At 35.5% G+C, this 24,215-nt stretch overlaps 1 protein-coding gene across 1 annotated transcript in view; it reads right to left on the bottom strand.

The window, feature by feature from the left end:
- The window catches only part of COBL (cordon-bleu WH2 repeat protein), a 122,151-nt gene that overhangs the window by 85,044 nt on the left and 12,892 nt on the right, over positions 1-24,215 (bottom strand). The window contains exons 2-8 of the mRNA XM_034416401.3: positions 18,721-18,915; positions 15,058-15,271; positions 13,397-13,625; positions 10,596-10,640; positions 7,897-7,982; positions 5,301-5,390; positions 3,368-3,553 (exon numbers count right to left, since the gene is read on the bottom strand). Of these exons, the coding sequence (XP_034272292.1) occupies positions 3,368-3,553; positions 5,301-5,390; positions 7,897-7,982; positions 10,596-10,640; positions 13,397-13,625; positions 15,058-15,271; positions 18,721-18,915 (1,045 nt within the window). The remainder of the gene's footprint in view (positions 1-3,367; positions 3,554-5,300; positions 5,391-7,896; positions 7,983-10,595; positions 10,641-13,396; positions 13,626-15,057; positions 15,272-18,720; positions 18,916-24,215) is intronic.

The following is a 24,215-nucleotide window of genomic DNA, read 5'->3' as shown; positions in this document are numbered from 1 at the left end:
GAGAAACTTCCTAACAATGAGAACAATGAACAGTGAGAACAACAAACCTGAACAAGTGAAACAGATTGCCTTCAGAAATTGTGGGCACTGCATCACTGGAGGTTTTACAGAAGAGACTGGACAGCCACTTGTGTGAAATGGTATAGGATCTCCTGTTTGAGCAGGTGATTGGACTAGAAGACCTCCAAGGTTCATTCCAGCTATTCTGTTCTCTTCTCTTCCCAAATGATAATCAGCTGTTTTCTCTTATTTCTCCAAAATTCTACCCAGATTGCAGACTATTCCCCCCACCAATTAAATATCCCAATAATGTAAACTATTGCCATTTTGGTGATTCAGCATTAGATTGATTAGCTACCAACTTAAGATATTATTGCCTGCATTTGATGAAAAAGAGTTTAAATTAATGTCTTCTATGCTTATAGCTTTCATTTTAAAATATTTTTCTATAATAAATCAAAATAGATATCTACTACTGAATCCTGACTCATACAATTACTTTTTGTTCTTAAACTTATAGGGTGCAGAAAGAAAAGCATTGTCTTTTAAATATTACTGCATCTATTAAAAGATAAGTAAAAAAACAATCTAAAGTCTAAAAAGAAAGCTTAATGTCTGACGCATTAAAAATATCATAATTCCATTTCTGAGTCTCCAAAGATAGAGCTAGACATTTTGTTCTATATCTTCTTTGCTAGTAAAAGGTAAAGGTAAAGATTCCCCTTGCACATATGTGCTAGTCGTTCCCGAATCTAGGGGACAGTGCTCATCTCCGTTTCAAAGCCAAAGAGCCAGCACTGTCCGAAGATGTCTCCGTGGTCATGTGGCTGGCATGACTAAATGCCAAAGGCACATGGAACACTGTTACTTTCCCACCAAAGGTGGTCCCTATTTTTCTACTTGCATTTTTTACATGCTTTCGAACTGCTAGGTTGGCAGAAGCTGGGACAAGTAACGGGAGCTCACCTCGTTACGCGGCACTAGGGATTTGAACCGCTTCTTTGCTACACACCCATAAAATCAACTTGAAAAGAATGTGCAATGTCTTGTATATTGTCAACAGGAAATTAAATTATGTCATTCCATAGATTAAAGGATTAAAAGTGAGACAAGAAGAGTACAAGACCCAGGCTTTTGCTGATGATCTAGTACTTATAGCAGAAGAACCCCTAGAAACAATACCAAAACTCCTTAAAAAAATAGAAGACTACGGAGAGGTGGCTGGGTTAAAGATAAATAGAAATAAATCCAAATTACTAGTTAAAAATTTGACAAAAACTCAGGAGACAGAGCTGGAAAAAAACGTACAAATTCAAGTGACTAATAAAATTAAATATCTAGGTATATGGCTGTCACCAAGAACATCTTCCATAAAAGAAAATAATTATGATAAACTAATAACACAGTTAAAAAAAGACTTGGATAATTGGAAAGGTTTGCAAATTTCATTTATGGAAAGAATCTCCACTATCAAAATGAATGTATTACCAAAACTGTTGTATTTATTTCAGGTGGCTCCAATTAATTTAGGCAAAAATTTCTTTGTGGGCTTAAACAAGATTATTTTCAAATTCATTTGGCAGGGAAAACGACCACGAATAAAATTAAAACTACTCCAAGATTCCAAGGAAAGAGGAGGAACAGCACTCCCGGATTGGGAACTTTACCACCAAGCAGCAGGACTAGTATGGATTAAAGAATGGATGGAACTGAGTAATAACAGAATACTATCCATTGAAGGTCACGATCTGCAAGCGGGCTGGCATTCCTTTTTATGGGATGAAAAATATAAGTCCCACACCTACTTTAAAAGGCATATACTTAGACATGCGTTATTATTAATTTGGTTAAAAACTAAAAAACAACAATACACAAAAATCCCGTTATGGTTCTCACCCTCAGAAGCCTTAAAACACCCAAATTTATCAGAATCCAAAAATATAATGAGATACAAAGAATTAATTGATCACCAAGGAAAGTTAAAATCCAAACAGCAACTGGAAGCAGAGTTAAATAAGGAAATTGATTGGTGGACCTTTTCACAGATACAATCCGAACACAAAGAATATATAAAAAAGTATCAAATATGTAAGGAGAAACAGGAATTAGATATCATCATATTAGACTCTGGAGAAAAACTAATCAGTAAAATTTACAAACTTCTGTTAAGGTATAAGATGGAGGAGGAAATAATCAAACACACAATGATTAAATGGATGCAGAATTTCAAATACTCAATAGAATTGGATAAATGGGAAGAATTCTGGCAAATGAATACAAAAGCAACTCTGGCGGTGGCATACAAGGAAAACCAGCTAAAGATGTTTTATAGGTGGCACATGTCACCAACAAGATTGGCTAAAATAAACCGAAAAACAGTTCATCATGTTGGAAATGCAAGAATCCACAAGGCACTTTCTATCACCTATGGTGGACATGCCCAGTGGCAAAGAAATTCTGGTCCATCATCAAGAAATGGTTAGAACAAATTACTAAATTACAAATAGATAAGAAACCCAAAACTTTTTTATTAGGAATCTTTACAAAGTCTTACCCCAAAGAAATAAAATATCTGCTAATACATATCTTAACGGCGGCAAGGCCCATAAAATCAACTTGAAAAGAATGTGCAATGTCTTGTATATTGTCAACAGGAAATTAAATTATGTCATTCCAAAAATGCTAGAGAGCAATGTTATTTCACATATTATCTTGAACAAAACATTTGACTAGGAAAACAAAAAGCAATATAACCCCTTATTTCTGGTGAATCCTTGATATATCCATTTTCTTGTCTTTTTAATGTGTATCACTACCAAAGTGATAAGCCAGAAGTTCTGTTTCGATTTCCTTACAGGGTCATCAAAATGATACATGTCACCTCATTTCAGAAAATCCAGGTCACATAAAGAAAACCCCACAGTGAATGTCCTACCAGTATGTATGCCAATGTTACTTCAGTACTCCAGAGAATCAATAAAATTATGCGAAGGAGCCTATTACAAAGCCTTCTTCCACACAGGGAAGAATTTCTGAAACAATGTAAAACCAATACTTATCGTACGAGTTCATACAAAACAAAAATTCCAAGCACCAAACAACCTGATACTTAATTTAGGCTTTCTGAGCAGGTATAAAACTTATAAAAGCGGTTGCTTCAGCTGAATACTGACCATGCTGTAGTAATTTCAGATTGTGACTTATTTTCTCTAAAATGTTTTTGTAGGGGATTTAATCATATATTAATCAATGCTACTATCTGCTTTTGTTGGTTATTCTTGATCATTCTATCCAGCACGCAATTGCAGATCAGGAAATTTTCTGAGTACTTATTATTCAATTTGTATTTCTAATGTATGTTTCTTACCGGGGTTGGTATTTTTTCTTCCCTGTCAGCTTCTCCACCAGAAAAGGATGGAATTGCAGGTATGGGAGGTGCTCGCCGTTTTTTCATTTCAATACTTGAAGTTGTCCCTCGTATATTCCCAAGAGATAATGATGGTGCCACCATTTCAGAACATACATTTCGTGAAGAATCCACTATCATTGTTTCCTGGAATCAGATGAACAAACCACCATCCAAATGTATTAATGTGACATTTCAAAGCCATTTATTATAAATTTACCTGAAACAATAACAAAATGCTGCCTGATATTTCACCCTATTTATGTTGGCCCTCCAGAAGTCATTCAAACCATGGTTTTTGCCAACTGTCTGACAATTTTATGACATACAGTAGTGCCCAAAATTGTGGAAACCTTTTGGGAAAAGTGATTTTCTAAAACTAGCTAATAACACCACTTTTTTTTTTTGCAGTAGTAGCATAAAATTATATATCAATGGAAAGATAATTTAATCAAGAATGTAATGCAATAACTTTTATGAAGTTACGTTAGCTATTACAGTTACGTTACAGTATACAGAAGAAAAACAAAACACATAGAAAAAAATGAGATATACAAAAACTATCAAGTCAGTTAATACTTAGTTGGGTAACCTTAGCATGAATTGCGGCCTTACAACGACTTCCCATGTAGTGAATCAAGTCTTTTAGTTCTGCAGCTGTTATAATGTGAAACCAAGATTGAATGACTGCATCTATTAACTGGGTTTTATTGCTGGGTCACTCAACTGAAAGCTCCGTAAGTTTTCAATTGGGTTAAAGTCTGGGCTATTCCCAGGCCATTCCAGTAGTGGAATATGATTATGTTGAAACGCCAAAAAAAAAAAGTGGTATTATTAGCCATCAAACCTCAAAAATACACTTTTCCCAAAAGGTTTCCACAATTTTGGCCACTACTGTAGTGCCCTTCTAGATGGTTACATGGTGACTGATTAAATGCACTTTCTGTGTATTTTTCCACCATTCTGTTTCATCTTTTTAATGTATTTTGGTTACTTTTTAATTGGTTTTTATCAATATGAATTGTTTTATTTTATATACCATCCAGAGTAACTACATGAGATGGGTGACTACATAAATTTGATCAATCAATCAGTCAAATTACTTTCTCTTATTTCTAACTAATAATCACAATTATATTAATTTAAAAATAAAGGAAATACAAATAACTTGATGCTATTAAAATGAGAGAGTGTAAATGAAGAGGAAGGATGAACCTGAGTTAAGCTGCCAGATATGCCAGCAAAGTTGGTCAGGCAGCAACAGCAGCATTCCGTTGCAGAACTGCTGATCCTCTCTTTCCAACAGCAGAATTAAGACCAGAGTTGTTCTTCACTAAGTCATATGCTATATGAATGCTTACTACCACTAGCATTTCATCAGTGATATCCATGCATTACCCCATCTAGTAAAGCTTCATAATAGCAGAGACTGGAGCAGTGTTTGTCATTATACTAATTAGCATGAAACAAATCAATTTTAAAGAAACAACAGCAAGTGCAAGACAAACACACACAAAAACATCCTTCAACTACACTTTACAGAAGACCCTGAAACTTTCAAAACAACACCACCATTAAACTATCTTGGAGAATGAAAGAAAACTGCTTGATCTGTACCAGGAGTGAAGCATAGCATATGTTTTGCTTCAGCCTTAGAACAATACCAACAGCCTAATTTGTACTGAACATCCCTTTCCACTTTTTCTGTTGGCCAATGTACATGCCGTTTTGTTTTGTCTTTCAACCTGACATGGTAATATAATTAATACAGAATTCAATTTCACTGGTAAGAGTAGAATCGTTTACCCCCAAAGGATTTTTCAACAAATAGATAGACTACAATTAATCCTTTAATATTATAATAGCACTATCTAATGGCTAAATTAGGACTTACATCAAGGCTTCGTTTACGATACAACATGGATTTTAAAAATTCTCCACTACCCAGATCTAGGCTTCTTCTTGAGGCTTTTTCGGCCTGAAACTTAAATAAAAATCCTACATTATATATATTTTTATTAAATATATTACACACTTAACTATGAACAAACTCAGTAGAAAGGCCTGTAAAAGCAATGTACAATTAACCAGATTCAACTGCTGCTTGGTCATTATTTGGCAAACTGATACATAGATCCTGATAAGGAATTTGTCTGAACATGGGATAGAGAGGAATACAACAGATTTTGCATTCTTTGAATTATATTTTTTTTCCTTAGGAGCAATTAGAAAATGGAAAATTACACATTCATCAAAGTTGTAGCTTTGACTGGAGAAAATCTATAGTATTATTACATAAAAAGTATATGTCAATTTTAATGCACAGAAAGATGAATACATTTGCCTTGTCCAACTCTACAGAATACAAGAAAAGATACACAGAATTCCCACTCCAAACAAGCATGTTTGTAGGAGTCAGAAGCCAGTCCTGGAATGATTCTCTGTCTCTGGTGAGGAACAGAGTCATCATCCTTGCCTCTCCTGTGTTTCAGTTAGAAAAGAACTGACAGATTTATATTAGGAAGCTTATCTCTAAGAAAAATAAACCTCAATCAGCAGTAATACAGAGGACAAAGCAAAATGAGGACCCACGTTGTGGGGGCAATAAGCTGACTTTGTATAAAATATACAAAAGTATGAAGGCTATTGCTTAACGCATTGTAAGCTGCCCTGAGTCTCTGGAGAAGGGCGGCATATAAATCAAATCAAATTAAAAAAAAAAGATGCTCTCAAGTCAAGTCAAAGCCTTTATTGTCATTGTACATCATGTATACAACAAAATTGGTTAATTTTCTCTCCTACTATGGTACTGTTCCTCTCTGTACCTTTCAAAAGTTGTGCTCCAGTGATGGAACACAACTTTAAAAAAGACTGGCCAACCATCTGGAATGGTATAGGATCTCCTGCTTGAGCAGGGGGTGGGACTAGAAGACTTCCATGGTGCCTTCTAACTCTGTTAGAATATTTTTTTAAAGGCATACTACAATTAAATATTTTATACCAGAAATATGAGTATACTTTACACAACATAATATTATATGTTTCTAATACTTTATATCTACAATTGTATATATATTTTTGAAACACTGTTCTTAACATTTAATTGTCTGAGAATTTCTATTGCTAAGCAAGACAGTTATTAAGTATGTTTGGTCCCATTTTATTACCTTTGTTGACACAATTGTTTAAATAAATTATCTTAGTTGTTAAGTTAATAACATAATTTAACAACCATTTAACATTATTTTTAAATGAATCTGGCTTCCTATTGACTTCGTTTGTCAGAAAGTCACAAAAAGTGACCACATGACCCCAGGACACTGCCACTGTTATAAGTGTGAGCCAGATGCCAAGTGTTCAAGTGACCATGGGGATGCTGTAATAGTCATGTGAAAAATGGTCATAAATCACTTTTTTCCATTGCCATTGTAACTTTGAATGGTCACTAAATGAATGGTTGTAAGTCAAGGACTAACTGTTCTGTGTATGATCTGCACATATATACCTGACCTGCATAATATACATTATATGCACAATGCTTAGGAAATAACTAATAGTTTAACAAATGTTCTTAAAATCACATCTACATTTCTCAAAACGAAAGCATAGACTTTCATTTTATATAGTTCTTTGGAGGGATAGCAGCTTATGCTTTGTTTTTTCATTTGCCACTGAGACTTTATCTTTACAAGTTAGTTAAAAGCCATGAAAAGAAGTAGATGAAAGATATATTAGTTTTAGTGGAAAATATAAAGTAGTATTAGGAATAAGAAGATTGACTGCCCTATTTTTGAAAATCAGGAGATGTTATTTTACTTAACGTGAGAATGTTCAAGAGGGGTTTAGATTATTTACTGTTGAATATGTAGTACAGGAGCTGAAACATGAACTTACGACTGTCCTATAGCTGCCATACTTTGATTTGATATTCATAGGATCATTTGCCAAAAATACTTTGATTTTTTTTTTAATCTAATGTCCCAGTAAATTCAATTTATTAGGCACAGTAAAAATAGATATGGCTCTATCAAGCAATAGTAATAACATTTAGACTTATATACCACTCCACAGTGCTTTACAGTACTCTCTGGTTTACAATGTCAGAATGTTGCCCCCAGCAATCCAGGCCTCATTTTACCGACTTCAGATGATGGAAGGCTGGGTCAACCTTAAATTGCATCAGGATCAAACTCCAGGCTGCATGCAGAGTTTGCCTGCAATACTGCATTCCAACCACTGCACCACCATGGCATGAGGAATAGCTGTGGGACAGCTGAAAGAATGACTATAAACCAATGAATCTATACCTATCTGCAGTGTTGGATTGTGGGCTACAATTGTGAGTTATTAATATATGTGCTTGGTCAATATTTAATTGTGACAAAGATGCAATAAGAGTCATTTTAGTAACACCCTAAATATAAGCTACAAGAAAAAATATACACAGATAAGTAGAAATCACTAGCTGAATAAAAAAATATAGCATTTACCTTGTTTTTCTTACTTGTCCTAAAAAATCCCAAAAATCCTTTCTTTTCCTTTACTGATGTGTCACCACCAGTTGATGTCTTTGTTTCTGTTAAATGCACAAGTCACAATGACTACTCCAATCCAGCTCAAATAACATTTTGATAGTATAGCTTATCTATTTGAAAATTGAAATCAGAAACCTCTACTGCATAGAGGACATAAATAAAAAAAAAAGGTTATTATTCTAATGAGTTACTCATGAGAGAAAAAAAGTCATATGGCATTCACTCAAGTTACTTATTTTAGATTTCAACCCAAGTTTTATTTATCTATATTAAAACTTTTTCTCTTTGTATCTGTCTGTAGCAGTAGTGAAATGTAAAATTTGTTACTACCTGTTCTGTGGGCGTGGCTTGGTGTGTGTGTGGGGGGGGTAATATGACTGAGTGGGCGTGGCCATTTTTTTTTAACTTTTAAAACCATTTTTTCTACAACCTCTTCAGCTGAAGAGGTTGTAAAAAAATGCTTTTAAAGCCTCTGACGATCCCAGCTGACTTGCCTGATCGGCAGAGGCTTTCTTTTTTTAAAAAAAACATTTTTTCTATAACCTCTTCAGCTGAAGAGGTTGTAGAAAAAATGCTTTTAAAAGCCTCTGATGATCCCAGCTGAGCCATGCGATCATCAGAGGCTTTTTTTTTTTTACTTTTAAAACCATTTTTTCGGCCAAAGAGGTCGTAGAAAAAATGGTTTTAAAAATAAAAAAAAAGCCTCTGATGATTGCACGGCTCAGCTGGGCAATTGGGGGGGGCAGGGATTTTTGCTACTGGTTCTCCAAACAACCCGCTTCCATCGCTACCGGATCAGGCGATCCAGTTTGAACCGGGAGCATTTCACTTCTGGTCTGTAGGTATAGATTCTTAGATTCCTATCAGACTCTTTTAAACATGAGATAACGAATACAATTTTATTTACAATAAAAAAACAAATACCAATGTTTAAAGCACTGTTAAACTAATGAAAGCTCATCCTGTTCATTCTGTTTCTTATGATCTTTTGTTACATTTTCAATCAGTCACACAATGGTTGGCTACTCTGAGCACGATGGTTTGCATCTGAATGGAACAGAATTGTGTGAAATTCTAACTGGATAATTATGCAGTATACTGCTGATATTTTTTAAACACAAGCAGTATAACAAATTTTAAGTTACGAAATAGGACAACAGGACAGTTTTTCACCAAATTACCACTTGGCAATTTTGTATAGACAATTTTTATCATTCCTTCTATTATTGCTTCTCTACTATCAATTGCCCATTCTTCTTTTAGCTTGCCTAGTCATAACTTGTCTAATATATCCCTCCCTATTTTGTATACAAATAATAATAATACATACTATTTTCTGGAATCTGCATCCTTTTACACAAAAAAAATTAGCTAGTATCTGCGAACAGATAGCAATAGATAATTTATATTGTCTGTAGTTGACATATTCTATGAAAAATTCACAAATGGGGTGTTTCAGGCTAAAATACTATATTGGATGGATGGATAGATGGATGGATGGATGGATGGAGAGAGACAGATTAGAGTGTTGAAATATATTCAGTAATAAATGAAGGTGTGAAAAATCAGTGTTACAATTAACCAAAAAGCCTGACATCAGATTAGTACATTGCCAAAAAAAAAAAAATGATTTCACAATAAATTAAAGGTTTTGTTTGATAATACATATCAATTGCTTGGATTCTCACTAATGTCTTTCCTGGGTTTTCTACAATAAGCCAACATATTTGAGGATTTGTGTCCTTGAAAGCCAATTCTTGCAGTTTCTTGCCTAACTAGTCAAGACAGTTGACACTTCTTTAACCTTTAAAGAAGTTAATGCACCTATTTCATTCCTTAAAGCTCCCCATAAAGAGGATTCCTAAAGCTCCCGTAAAGACCAAAATATTTGTCTCCACTATTTCCACAAGTGACTTGGATCCAACAGAGTGCTAGGAGGGAAAGGTAACTCACAGCTGTGGATTGCCCATTTTATATAGTTAATAGAAGCTTTAGTATTAAAGGCTTAAAATAACTATGATACAGTAATTGTGATGCATCAATTAATGTTACAATAGAGCCACTTTGGTGTGGTGGTTAAGGCATTAGGCTAAAACAATGGGAGACTGTAAATTCTATTCCTGCCTTCAGGTGACTTTGGGCCAGTCACTTTCTCCTGCCCCTAGGAAAGAAGCAATGGAAAAACCACTTCTGAAAAACCTTGCCAAGAAAACTGCAAGGACAAGTCCAAACAGGCTCCAAGAATCAGACACAACTGAATGGAAGGAAATGTTTACAAAGGTTGATAATAAAAGTAAAACAAATGCAAAGTATGCACAAGCAATAGTTGAAATTCATTCAAAGAATTACAAATAATCCAAACCCTTGTTTACAATAATTCAACTAGAGATAATTATGTTCTATGGTTATATGGTTATGAATACTATTAAATTTGCCATTAGTTACCATGCATGTTACAGATTAAACTGACACCCATAGTTTACTGTCACGCTAATAAAACTTTTTTTTGTTCTTTTCAAAACAAAAAGTTTTCTATTGTTTGCTAAAAGGCATTTTGATTCTGGAGATAACAGTAAATATAAAAATATTAATATCAAAACATACAAAAGCAAAACCTAAAAGGCAAATTTCTCTCCAAATGCATTTTACAGTACCTCTATAGTTCATAGTAGGTTCAGAGTGAGTTTTTGCTGGAACAGCTGCAACAACAGGAAAGTAACACTATGAAACTATGCAATATATTGATTTATTTACTTATACAAGATTTTTATATATTGGCTCTTTTCTAAGGTTTACCATAAAAATACTACCACTAGCAGCCAAAAAAGTAAAAACAGTCTTTCTATAATCAATGCCTAATCATAATGAGTAATAATAAGAACTGAAGCATCTTAGACAAGACCAGATGGTTGGGCTATCCCATATCTTAGGAGACACCTCTTCCAGAGTATGGGGGCAACTTCAAAGTAGATATATTGTCAGACTCCTGCCTCTTTGTGAGGTGAAAGCTTTAAGCATTCCCTCCTTCAACAACAATACAAGATGGGCCAGATCTTATTGAGAAAGCCTTATTGCATAAAATAAGAACAGGCTCCTTTCTTGTAACTATGCCTTTACACCATTAATTAATGATTCAGTTGAATGAGTACTATAAAGCACATTTGAGCTGAGTTTTTGGGAGAAAAAAAATTTCCACTGAGTTTACTCCATTTTATTTTTTGAGTGGTCGAGTTCCAGCTTCCAGCTACTGGACTTCTTACCCTATCCCCAACACTTCTGTACTTATAGAGGACGTAGGAACATTATCAATCATAGATCCAAATAACTACTTCAGAAGTTAAATGCTTAAATGGCAAATGAAGGGCAGAAAAGGATCCAAGTTGTGTTGGGATTCCAACAAATGTCATAAAGGTTAACAGAGATTGATCAGTACCAGCCCCAACAATATATTGTCTTATATAGCCCTATTGTTTTATATAAAGGGTTTTATATATATATATTTGTCATTGATTTTAAATACTTTGTGGAATAAACTGAAGACATTTGTATAGATAAATTCTTGTTGCTGCTCCTATTAATGTAGCTTATTCAATTTGTTCAGTGATTGAGTATGGCATATCAATTCAATTCAACTCAATTCAAATGCTTACGAAGTAATTTCACCTTGAAAATAGTTAATAAGCTTTTGATGGGTGCTCCGTGTCTTAATGATGAAACTGTTATGTCACTGGAAGCAACAAGAAGTTTTTGTTTCTCCCTATATTTTACGACAGATTATTGAGGGATTGTTAATTATCATAAAACTAGTTCAATTTTTTACCAGATCAGATATTCATAAGTGAAAAAATAGCTAAGATTAACAGTGAACAAGTTGCAATTATGTAAATGCCTTGGCATTTTTTCCAGATTCTTGAATATAAAAAAAAATCAAATTTGATACAATATGGAAAAGTTGAAAGAAGTGCCAATGAAGTAAAACTCTGTAAGATCCTGGCAGATATTATGTTGCAGCAGCAATTAAAACTTTCAAAGCAAAACCACTGCTCATTTGGTATATGATTTTTAAGTTTGTATTTATTTTACATATAGTTTTAATATTAGAAACATGCCTGTTAGTGGAAATATAAACCTGGCTCACTTCTTTTCTTTCTTTTTTTATACTTTATTTATTTTTTTCATCAGGATTAATTCTAATATTTTTGGATACCACTGACTTAAATGGAAAAAAGATCTTATATGAAATTTAAGAATAGTAGGATATAAACTGGTCTTATTTCAATGGGATATGAAAAGTAAATTGTGTAATTGAAAAATATTTTTGAAATATGTGATATGGACAGATGCCTAGTTTACAAACATCCAGATTTAAGAAGTCCTATAATCAAAAAGCATCCAGCTAATTATTTAACTAATATAGCAAAGCTAAAGCATTTATAATGGCTTGTATCAATGTGCTTTGCTCAACTGTACTAGAGAGTTGTTATAAAAAGACCACTTTCATTACAGCCTTCCTGCATGCAGCAGAAAAAAAGCAGCTGATCACTTAGTTTTGTATTGCTTCTTTTATCATTTCTTTTAAGAGCTAACCAGGTAATTGCAATAAGGCTTTTTATCTATTTCCTTTATTCTTTAAAAATATATGATTAAAATATAATGAGAAACAAAACTGAGCAAGATTCACCATGGACAAGCAGCGACTCGATCTTGTTGAGATTTAATTTCATTTCATTCAGATCCACCAGGCCAGGACTCCAACAGCATCCCTATTCTAACCCAGGCTAGAGGGTTAGAATCCCTCTAGCCTGGGGAAACCTGAGTCCAGGTTTTCTGGATTAGTCACTGACCATAATAAAAATTCTGTTATATTATATACAATTGGATGTCATTAGCATACTGAGGATACTGCATCCTGAACCAAGAGATGATCTGCCCCAGCAACTTCATGTTGTTTTTAAATAACATGGAGACGAGATCAAGAGTGTATGAAACAGCATCGTTCATTCATTCAATTTGTATACTGCCCATCTCACTATCAAGCAACTCTAGGCAGCTTCCAATACCATACATATACAACAATTACAGGATTAAAACATAAAAACATAGGGCATTAAAAGTTAAAATGTTAAAATTAATATTAAAGTGGATAAAAAGAACCAATGTATAGAAAGACTGAAAGGAAATTCTACTGATCTACCAGCCACCTCCAAAATGGACATCCGGGGTGGAATTCAGCCGGTTCTATCCGGTTCGGGTGAATTGATAGAGACTACTGCGGAATGCCCCGTTCATCTGTCCAAAAGATGGCACATGTGAGCGGAGCGCGCGTGCGCACATTTGCGAACCGGTAGGGAAGTAAGTGAATACTACCCCTGGATCACCCCCATTTATAAGCATTAATATATACAGAATATATACAGTAGTTTCCTATGATAATTTAACATAGATTGTGTTTTACCTTTTTTATTGTTCCAGGCATAAAGCTCCTTTATCCCTAGGTCATTCAATGACTTTGTCAATTCCAGTTTTTCTCCAGTGAAAGTATCTCTTAAGAGAACAATGCTTTCCTGACTAACTTCACACTTTTCGCAAATGATTGGGATTATACTCTGAAGAGGAACTTCAGGACTCACTCGAACTACTGTCTTTTGTGTCTTCAGATAATTTACTACAAGCCTCACCGTTTTCTAGGGAAAAGCAATTAAAAAACAACCAAGATGTCCAAGCACAATACTTCATCAATATAATTCAAACAGAATTAAAATAGATCATTTAAACTGGATGAGAAAACTAAAATATAAATGTGCACTGTAGCTTCATTTCATTTTAACACTATAACATTCTGCATAAATATATGCATAAACAGAAATCATAAGTGCAATAATCATATATAACACTGAAAAAAATAATGAAGAGAAAGATAATTGAGGAGAAATCACATTTACTAAAAAAATAGATTTAGTTGTCTTAGAAAACAAGGATGCACACTATAAGGTCCCTGATTCCCTGAATCTTTCCTCATAAATTAGTTCCAAAACCTGCAAATGAGAACCATGGATAATTTATTTGGCCAGAGAGGGTGTACAAGTGGCTGAGAAGAGTATGTGTTAGTGGAGAGGCACGGGCAACTACATTAAGGCTTAGGGAGGATGCACGAATATGCATGGGATGTGACACATGGCATAAGCACACTGAAGCTTGAGAAGGGTGCGCAGGTGGTTGGGAAGCACCTAAAAAGTTTGATGAGGTTTGAAGAGCTACATGAGTAAGTCATGGTGTGAGAACAGCAAACTCAGAGAGGGAGAGAATGCATGGGTGCTGGGAGAGGCATGGACAAGTGCAGTGAGGCTCAAAGGGGTATGCAAGGGTGGACAGGTGGCCAGTGAAGAGCAGCATTGAGTGAGCCTAAGGGAAGGTGCACAGAAGGTAATTGATTGGTTTTGCTTGTGGAAAGCCAGCAGGGAAGGTTGCAAATCAACACCATGGGATACTGCAATTGTCCTAAGTGTAAGCCAGTTGTCAAGCACTCAGATTATGATCATGTGTCTGTGAAGATGCTGAGGCAGCCAGAATTTTGAAAACTCGTAACCACCACTCATTCAATGCCATCGTAACTTGAACTGTTATTGGATAGGTGATTGTTAACTGAGAACTACCTGTATATCTGTTATACTACACATTTTGCATGATCCATTCCTGAAATGAGTTTCCCTCACTTTTAAGTCAGACCTAGATCTCCAAGCCATAAGTTTTTTGTATGCTTGTTAGTTAATTCATACACTCACTTTTTATTTTGATAAATTTTCATATACTGCTTATTTAAAAACATCAAATTATATAAGATGTCAATTTATTAAACTGAATGCAATTCATAAAGCAACCACACATTTTTTCAGATTTGACAGCCTATTCAAAAGAACCTCCAACTGTAAATTTAATCAGAACAGTGGAATCACTAGATCCTTGTGAATTTGGCCAATAATGCCTATCCTTGTGATACTTGATGGATTAAAAGATTGTATCAGCAGTACTAAAATAATCCAGCACAGTGAGATGACTATCCCCTTCTCTATTCCTGGCCATAATGCAAGAAAATACATCATAAGAAAATGCTTTTACCTCTGGGGTTCTAGGTGGAGGCCGTTTGATTTTTTTTTCTTCAGGAACCTTGAATTTTAGAAGTACCTTCTGTACGTCTAATGTCCCTATCAAAGTATTTGGCTTGTAACTCAAAGATTGTTGGGTCTCCCCAGACTTCAATTCAAAAGTATAATGGGCTGGGTTTAAATGGTACTGGCTGCACAAGTCTACAAAGAGATCCATCACAGGTTTGCTGGGGGGAAAAATGCTGAAGGTTATTCATGAAAAGGCCAATTATAAACTAGGATTAACTGTAGGCTTTTCTTGAAGATTTTACAATAGATACCTATACAAGATACATCACAACAAAAAATATCAAGTCATTATTTTGAAAAGCCTTAAAAGAAAATATAAATGTCCAAAATCTTTTATATATCTGCATTTTTATAGAGGGGTGGTCAATTAATTTTCCCAAGAGCACATGAGAAATGGGGACTGTAGTGGAGGGCCTAATCAATACGAAATATTTTATTAAATATTAAAATACTAATATTTTATTAGTATAGTTAGTAATTGTCATTTTATTAACCAAGGTTTATCAATTATCATTAAATATTATTGCTTTTCTAAATAAAATCTTCAGGAAATATAATAAGGGATCAAATTAATTTCTTTCAATTTTAAAAAATGTATTAAGATTTATTATAGCATAAATTACATTAAAATAAAAATAATTAAAAGGAGGAGTGCAGGATGGTAGGAGGGAAAAAGGATGGAAGAAAAATGTGTTGACTTCCAACTCTTTCCAACACAGTAAAATACTAATATAATTATGACCTCAACTTTTTACATTACTAATACTTACTGCAAGTCAGTTATATAATTGATTCTATGATTCTCTCATAGAATTGAAAACACCCTGGAGGTCTTCTAGTCCAACTCCATCCCCACTTGCCCTGGTGGTGATCTTATTCCATCCCAGATGAATTATCCAATTACTTTTTGAAAAGCTCCAGCAATGGAGCACTCACAACTCTGTAAAACAAGCTTTTCCACTGAATAGTATTCTCATTGTCAGAAAATTTCTCCTTAATTCCAGGTTGGATCTTTCTCTGATGAGCTTCTATTCATTGTTTCTTATATTATCCTCAGGTTCTCTGGATAATAGATCAATCCCCTCTTCTCTGATAGCCTCTCTGTGGCTCTCTGTGATAGCCCTTCAAGTATGGAAACTACAGCCATTATGTCACCCCTCATCCTTCTCTTTGTTAGACTAATCATTACTAGCTCCCTATATCATAAGATTAAATGTCCAGTCCCTTTGTCATATTTGTTGCTCTTCTCTACACTCTTTGTAGAGCCTCAGCATCTTTGTACATTGTGATGACTAGTACTGGATATAATATTCAATGTATGGGCTTATTAATGCAGTATAAAACTGTACAATCACTTCTTGTGAACTGGATGCTAAATGCCTGAGTTTATGGAGCTCAGAACTGCAGTGGCTGCTTTGGCTGCTACAACACATTGCTGACTCAAAGTTAGCCAGAGGTCTATTAGGACACCTAGATCCTTCAACAGAACACCTAAATCCCGCAATGGGTTCTACTGTTGAGCCAGGTACTAACTATTATGTACCTGTGCATTTGGTTTTTCCTGCCTAAATGCAGGACTTTACTTTTCTCACCATTGAATCTTGTTAGATAGGGCCCAATGCTTAGAGCTGTCAAGGACCTTCTGAATCTTATCTAAAATGTTACCTATTCCCGCAGCAAATTTAATCAGGACATAGAACACAGAATAATAGAGTTGGAAGGGACCTCAGAGGTTTTGTAGTCTAAGTGCCTGCTCAAGTAGGACACCTATATCATTTAAGACAAAGGATTATCCAGTCTCTGTTTGAAAGTCTCCAGCTGGAACATGACCACTGAAGTAAAAACAAGGAAGCTTGAACAGCATTCTTCAAAATGAAAAAGGTCTTCTGCAGTCACAATATAAGTCTAAGATTGAAAATCAGGCTTGTCAGATGTTACATCTTTTCTATCCTGCCCTATGGAGTAGAGAGTTCATCTCTGACAGAAAGCCACTTAAAGAGACTAGAAGCATTTGAAATGTGGATTTACAGGCAGCCATTATGTATAAGCTAGGTTGACAAAATCAGAAATGAGGAAGTAATAAACAACCTGGGAAAGTCAAGGGAAATAATCAAAACCATTAAAAAGTTAGAATATTTTGGACATGTGATGTGACACCCAGAAAATTACGGCATACTTCACTTAATTCTCCAGGGAAAGATTGAAGGCAAACAAGGTCCAGACAGAAAAAGAACATCATGGCTTCAAAATCTAAGAGACTGGTTTGGAGAAAACTCAGCAGCCCATTTTCATGTGGTTGTTGATAAAAATAGGATCGCCAACATGATCACCAATGTCCAATGATGGATATGTCACAAGAAGTAGTGGTAATGATGGAGCACCCCCAATTTATTTCTATTTTAGAAATATCTATTTATTTCTATTTCTATTTTATCTATTTCATTGGTTTATTGCTCTCACTATTAGAAACTTTCTCCTTAATTATAGATGGCTTGTCTCCTTGGTTAGTTTCCAAAACATTGTTTCTTGTCTTCCTTTTTGGTGCTTTGAAAATAGTTTGACCTCTCATCTTTGTAGGAGCCCCTCAAATATTGGAACAGTGCTATGATGCCACTCATAGTCCTTTTTATTAAACTAGACATATCCAATTCCTGTAACCATTCTTCGTATGCCTTTAGCCCCCAAATCATTTTTTTGCTCTTCTCTGCACTCTTTCCAGAGCCTTAACATCTTTTTTTATTGTGGTAACCAGAACTGAATGCAGTATTCCAAATGTGGTCTTATTAAGGCTTAGTAAAGGGCTACTAGAAATTCGTGTGATTTTGATTCTATCCCTCTAATAATGCAGCCTAAGATTATATTAGTGTTTTGGCTCATACTTATGTGATTGCCTATTAGGACTCCAAGACCTCTCTTGCAGTTACTGAATTAAACCAATTTTAATCTAGTCTATACTTATACAGTTGGTTTTTCTTGCCTAAGTGTAAAACCTTACTTTTATCTATGCTGAATTTTATTTTGTTACATAGGGTGTACTGTTTAATTATGTCAAGATCTTTTTGGATCTTGAGCTTATCTTCTGGGCTGTGGGCTATTTCTGCTAGCTTAGTATCATCTACAAATGTGATGAGTTCCACTTCAATTCCTTTATCTAGATTATTTATAAAGATATTGAAGAGTACTGGGCCTAAAACGGAACTTTGGTGTATCCCACTGCTTACTTCCATCCATGTGGATGTAGTTCCGTTGAAGACTTCAAGTTGAGTACCGTTTGTCAGCTAGTTACAAAACAACCTGATAGTAGTGGTCTCTATCCCACATTTTACTAGCTTGCCAAGATGTAGGTTGAGGTCTACTTTATCAAATGCTTTACTGAAATTTATGTATTCTATGTCCACAGCATTTTGCTGATCTACTAATTTGGTTATTTTGTCGAAGAATGAAATAAGATTTGTTTGGAATGATCTGTTTTTGACAAACCCATGCTGGCTACTGGTTGTAACCTTGTTTGCTTCTAGGTGTTACATATGTGTGATTACAGATATCTTTATCATGGTATTTTTAAAGTTATGGCAATATTATTTGTTTCAGATATTAAAAACCTTACCTCCCATGTACAGTAATTTTCTTTTCTTCTCCATTTGGAAAAATTACGAGAATGTCCAATGTGGTTTTAATCAGATTTCCCTTCATAGTTAAGACATTCTGATCTGACCACGTTTCTAGGGTTGGGATTACTTTATGTTCATTAACGTCACGAGCAGTGGGAGGTGGTTGGGGAGCGCGACCCTTAATTTTTTGCCTGAAAAAAGAAAAAAAAAGATAATGTGACCAGATTTGCCTTATTTATGTTCCTAAGACATTGCTCCCTTTACTCAAGTGAAAAGGTCATCTATTCTGGCATGGCTACTTGGAAATAAACTTGGTGGCCAGAATTATTACTAATGAGTCTTTTTTATGTCTCAGGATCCTCACACCCCAGCTTCCAAAGATTATAGCACGGGTTTGTAATATGATACCTATAAAAAGAATAGATATTAGATTGTCGGCATGTGTGTGCATACATATAAAATGTTTATATAATTTTTTCAGCAATTTTAATAGTATTAACTGGCAAAGAAAACTTTTGAGAACTCTGTTATGAAGTTCCTGTATGCTGTTTATGAAAATGACAGTTTGCAGTTGGGAAGAGAGGCTCTTACAGGTGATTGTTAAATCTGTTAAACCAATTGTTCAGCAACCATAATTCAAATTTACAAAGGTGCTAAAGGAGTGGTAGTTATGACTAGTTATAATAACATAGTATCCTACAGTGATGTGATTACATTTCTCAATCATCTTTGCTAGATTCATAGAAGCAAAGTCAATGGGGATACCGGTAGGAAATTACTAATGGTGATTATATGATGTCCTGCTTAGTGACCCATAGTAATTCCCTTAACAATGGCAACTGGAAATTCCAACATTTCAATTACTAAGCAGAATGGTCATGTAATATACTTTATAACTGTGTCACTTAGCAACAGTAATTCCAATCCAATTACCTTTGTTAAGTGAGGACCACTTGTATTCAATTTTGGTAAAACAAAAGGAGAAAGCCCACAATATAATAACGCAAACAATATTTTTTTAATCCTGCAGAGAATGAGGGAATCCTGACTATTTGCACTAACTATGAAAATACAAGCCAGCCAATAAAATTTAACATGTAGGATAAGATGTCATTCTAGTTACTCTAGATCTACTTTCAAACTGACTGGCTTTATTCATTGCTTAAGGCTATTATCAGCTTATATAAAAATCCAAATTTCTTAGACATGGGCTCCTTTATAAAAGTTGCCAAAATACTTGCAATACTCTTCAAAACTGAGAGTAATTTCATACTCTCAATTTACAACCTGCATCCGGAAGGCTTTTTTTTTTCATGTTCTTCTTATGATCTTACAACTATTCATCACATGTCACTGTCAACCTGCTGGTGAGGGTTTCATCCAAATAAAGTAGATTAATTTGATTCTGAAATTATATTTACAATAGTACATAAATTAACCAATAACCAATAACCAATAACCAATCTCAGCTTTTGCCACTTACAAAGTTCCCATACAAGTCTTTATATCTTTAAACTCGTCAAACTCATTTTTGTCCACAGAGGATAAATTCCACCATGATTCCTTCTTTTCCACAGTCATTTTCATCCTATAATGATTTTCCTGCTAGACCTCGCAGCAGACCATAATCTTCTGGAATTGATTTCCATTCAAGAAGTATTAGTGGACAGTGCAATAAACCAAGCAAGCTTCAGACTAAACTAGAACTTTAGAGCTATTATGCATTTGATATCCAAGAAGCAGTCACTGGTGTAACAGCAAACACAACATCATGTTCACTGGATCCTTAGTTGTATCTGCTCCTGCTTCTACAGATCTTTACTAGCCTCTTCCGCAAACCATAGCTTGCGCACCCCTTCTCTTAGTGGCGGCCGCAAAGAGTGGCCGCAAACACACTCTTGCAAGCCCTAGCCCTGTCGACCTGGGGAGAGGGATACTGGCACTGGAGCTCCAAGCAGTGGCCAATGTGAGCTGTCTGCGCAGTCATGAAGTGGGATCGGCATGGCCGGTTCTTGCCCACAGCATTGCCAGCGAGGATCTGGTCAGAGCTGCTGCTGCTGCCACCCGAGATCAGCAGGCCAGATTTGGTGAGCCAGATGCACTGCTGCCATTCAGGAGAAGAGAGAGAGGAGGCGCTATGAGAGAGCCCATTTCTGACGTTCTTCTTCTCCTGGGTGGCAGCAGCATGTTCAGCTCCCTGAATCAGGCTTGCCAATCTTGGCCCGTGAAGGGGAGTCACAGGTGGGGAGGGGTGGGGAGGCGGAGAAGTGAGAATTCTGCCACTCGCCCAAACCTCAGATCTCCTGTTTGCCATGCAGGCTCTTCAAGAGGAAAGTGATCAAGCCAGTCTGTGGCTTTTGCAATCTAAGCCAGCACTACTTCTCCTGCTCCCCTTTCCTCCCCCTACACCAGAGGTGTCAAACTCAAGGCCCAGGTTAGATCCGTCCCACAGGGCCACCCTGGAAACAGTGAAGGACTGGTACACAGTGCCAGTGGCTCCATTTTGGCTGACAGAGGATTGCAGGAGGCCATTGCAGCCGAAAATGGAGCTTGTAATGGCTGCGTGTGGCCATCCCAAGCTCCATTTTGGCTGGCAGAGGATTGCAGGCAGCCGTCCCAATTGAAAATGGAGCTCTGGAGCCCATTTTTGCTAGCAGAATGCTCAGACCACCAAAGCGCCCCCAACATGAGTGATGTTGAGCTGGCCATGCCCACCCTGGCCATGCCCACTCCAGGCCCCCTGAAGTTAAGCACAACCCTGATGTGGCCCTCAATGAAATCGAGTTTGACACTCCAGCCTTACACTAATAATAGGGTTTAGCATTATTGCAAAAAAAGGCCATATACTTTACAATTTACCTAACAAAAATTAGGAATTATTTAAAATAATAATTTATATTTGGAAAAATGTAACAGGAGATAATTCCAGATGGAAAAAAAATAAAGTGATCTTAATTAGAATTACAACCTTAGGGTAGCACTCTAATTAGAAAGTTTAAAAATACTTTGCATGAAAGTGGGTTTCTGCCAAGATGAAGTGAAGATTGAAGGAAGGAGAGAATCTACTCCGGCTGCTTATGACTAGTAAGAGAGAGAAAGAGAAAATCCTAATCCTTCGTGATTCACTACAGAAGGAAAAGAAAACTAGAGAAGCACAAGGTATAAAGGCTGAGACTGGTGAATCAGAGACCAAGCTAGAGATAGCCATTATGTAATAATAGGGAGAAAAGGTCTGTTTGATTTGTTTGCCATCTTGAGTTACTTGTAAAAATAATAAAGGCAGGAAATATATACATATGTACATACGTATGAGGTCAGGGGTGAGTTCTACTTACCTATACTACTGGTTCGCACAGGGGCCGCGTGTGCGCTCTTCTGCACAAGCGCAGAAGCATTTTGATGACATCGGGGTCAGTGGGCGGAGCCTCCCACCGGTTTTACTACCAGTTCTATAGAACCGGTATGAACTGGGGGCAACCCACCACTGACATACGTATGTACATATCCAAGCTGTCCACCTGCAAAGCCACCAATACTATATCAAGGAGAATAGAAATCTTGAACCAAATGTTTGGTTTTTATGAGTTCATTTCAGTATGTTTTTCAGATGGGTAATTGTGAAGCCATTAACTAGAAATGGTATGTGTCGAGTCCCAAAGATACTTTTTTCAAGAGGCAACTGGACTTTCTGGTTTTTCTTTGAAGATGTTTTGCTTCTCATCCAAGAAGCTTCTTCAGCTCTGACTGGATGGTGGGTTCTTCAGGCTTGTCATCCAAGAAGAATTTCCTTTGTCATTCGAAGAAAAACCAGAAAGTCCTTGAAAAAAGCACCTTTGGGACAACCGTGGCCTGGATAACTGAGAATCTCCATAAACATATATGCCAGAGTGTCTAGTGATTTCTGAGATGTTCCTTGTCAAATAATATTCTTTAATAATTCTCTTATAATTATTTAGCTTGCTTTATTTTTAAATATATATTTTAAACATTTCAAGGAAAATATGTAAACAGGCAAACAAAAAGAATAAAGGGAAAATTTTAAAAAAATTCTAGGCCATCAAGCTACATATAGCATACATGAATTGAGGCTTGTTAGCAGAAATGATAGTAAAGTGATTATAACAAAGGTGCTACAGAATCTGCTTGAACAACTTATTTGTAATTGCTAAAGCTGCTCTTCTTTCCAGATCCAGAGTCACAGGAACAGAGAAGCTGCTTGACATAATAATCTTACCACAGATCAAAGAAATATGATCTTGTTCTTTAGAGATGTCTCAGAGGAACTCTTAAGTCCAAGAAATGACAGCCAACACCTAAACGGCTCAACTGTGACAAAGAAAGATTACACCAACAGTGCTAGAAAAATATATTAGCAGCCTTTGTACTAAGGACAGGTACATATAAATGTCTTTCCATCATTAAGGCTTGCCGGAAATCATGGAATAATATAGTGGGCGAAGAGAGTATAATCATTTATTTATCTATTTGGATATTTAAAGCTCACCAACTACATTAACAATTTTAGAAGAAGTTATAAAGAAATAAGATTAATGTTTTAAAAATCAATATATTAAGATTTAAAACAGCAATGCTATAATGCTATAATAGATAGGCAGAGATATTTTAAGAAAAAGTTATTGCAAATGCATAAGTAAAAAAAAAAACCCTCAGTCTTCTACTTGCACTGAAAAGTAGTCAGTATTCTGTTACATAAACTTTTCACTGATTATGATGAATTTCTGACATTTCCTGCAGGGGTGAAATCTAAAACTTTTTCCCTATTGGTTCTGTGGGCGTGGCTTAATTGGTGGGCGTGGCTTGGTTGTCAGGTGACCGGGTGGGCATGGCCAATAACAATAAATAATAAAAATAATAAACAAAGTACACAAAACAATAAGAGGTACCAAAAACCAACTTTCACACTTTACACACACACAACACAACACAAGTGACTCATAATGTAAAAGCAACTGCACTTGACCCAAAATGGCTCCTGCAACAAGCAGGAACCTCACACAGTCACAAAAAGCTCAAAAATCAACTTTCACACTTTTTCCACACAAAATGCCACATACAGCTTTGTGAGATTTTATATGTTAGAGTGAAACACAGCAGAAACACACCAAATCTCAGAAAGCTGCACAAATATTTTATTTTATTATTTTATTTATATTTTTAGATAAAAGCAGCTAAATTTAAAACTTCTTTAAGATCTTTTCAAGATCTTTTAGATTTTTAATTTTCTAATAGTATTTATTTTTTGATAATTCATTTGAAAGTAAAATAATGATGCTGTACAGATTATAAAATAATCTGTAATTATTTTACCCATGTATTCATTTCAGAAATTAAATATTGGCTAACTGTTGAAACTACAGAATTCTTAAAATAGAAGGATAGTGCAATCTCCCATTCTGATATTAAGTATGACATAAAATGTTGTATTAATATTTCTGAAACCATCACAGAGGTAAATTGTGAATAAATTCCA

This window comes from Pantherophis guttatus, chromosome 4 (genome assembly GCF_059756535.1).
Source record: "Pantherophis guttatus breed Tessera chromosome 4, ASM5975653v1, whole genome shotgun sequence".
NCBI lineage: Eukaryota > Metazoa > Chordata > Lepidosauria > Squamata > Colubridae > Pantherophis > Pantherophis guttatus.
Note: the sequence above shows the minus strand (reverse complement) of the source record. Positions and strands in the feature narration are given on the sequence as shown.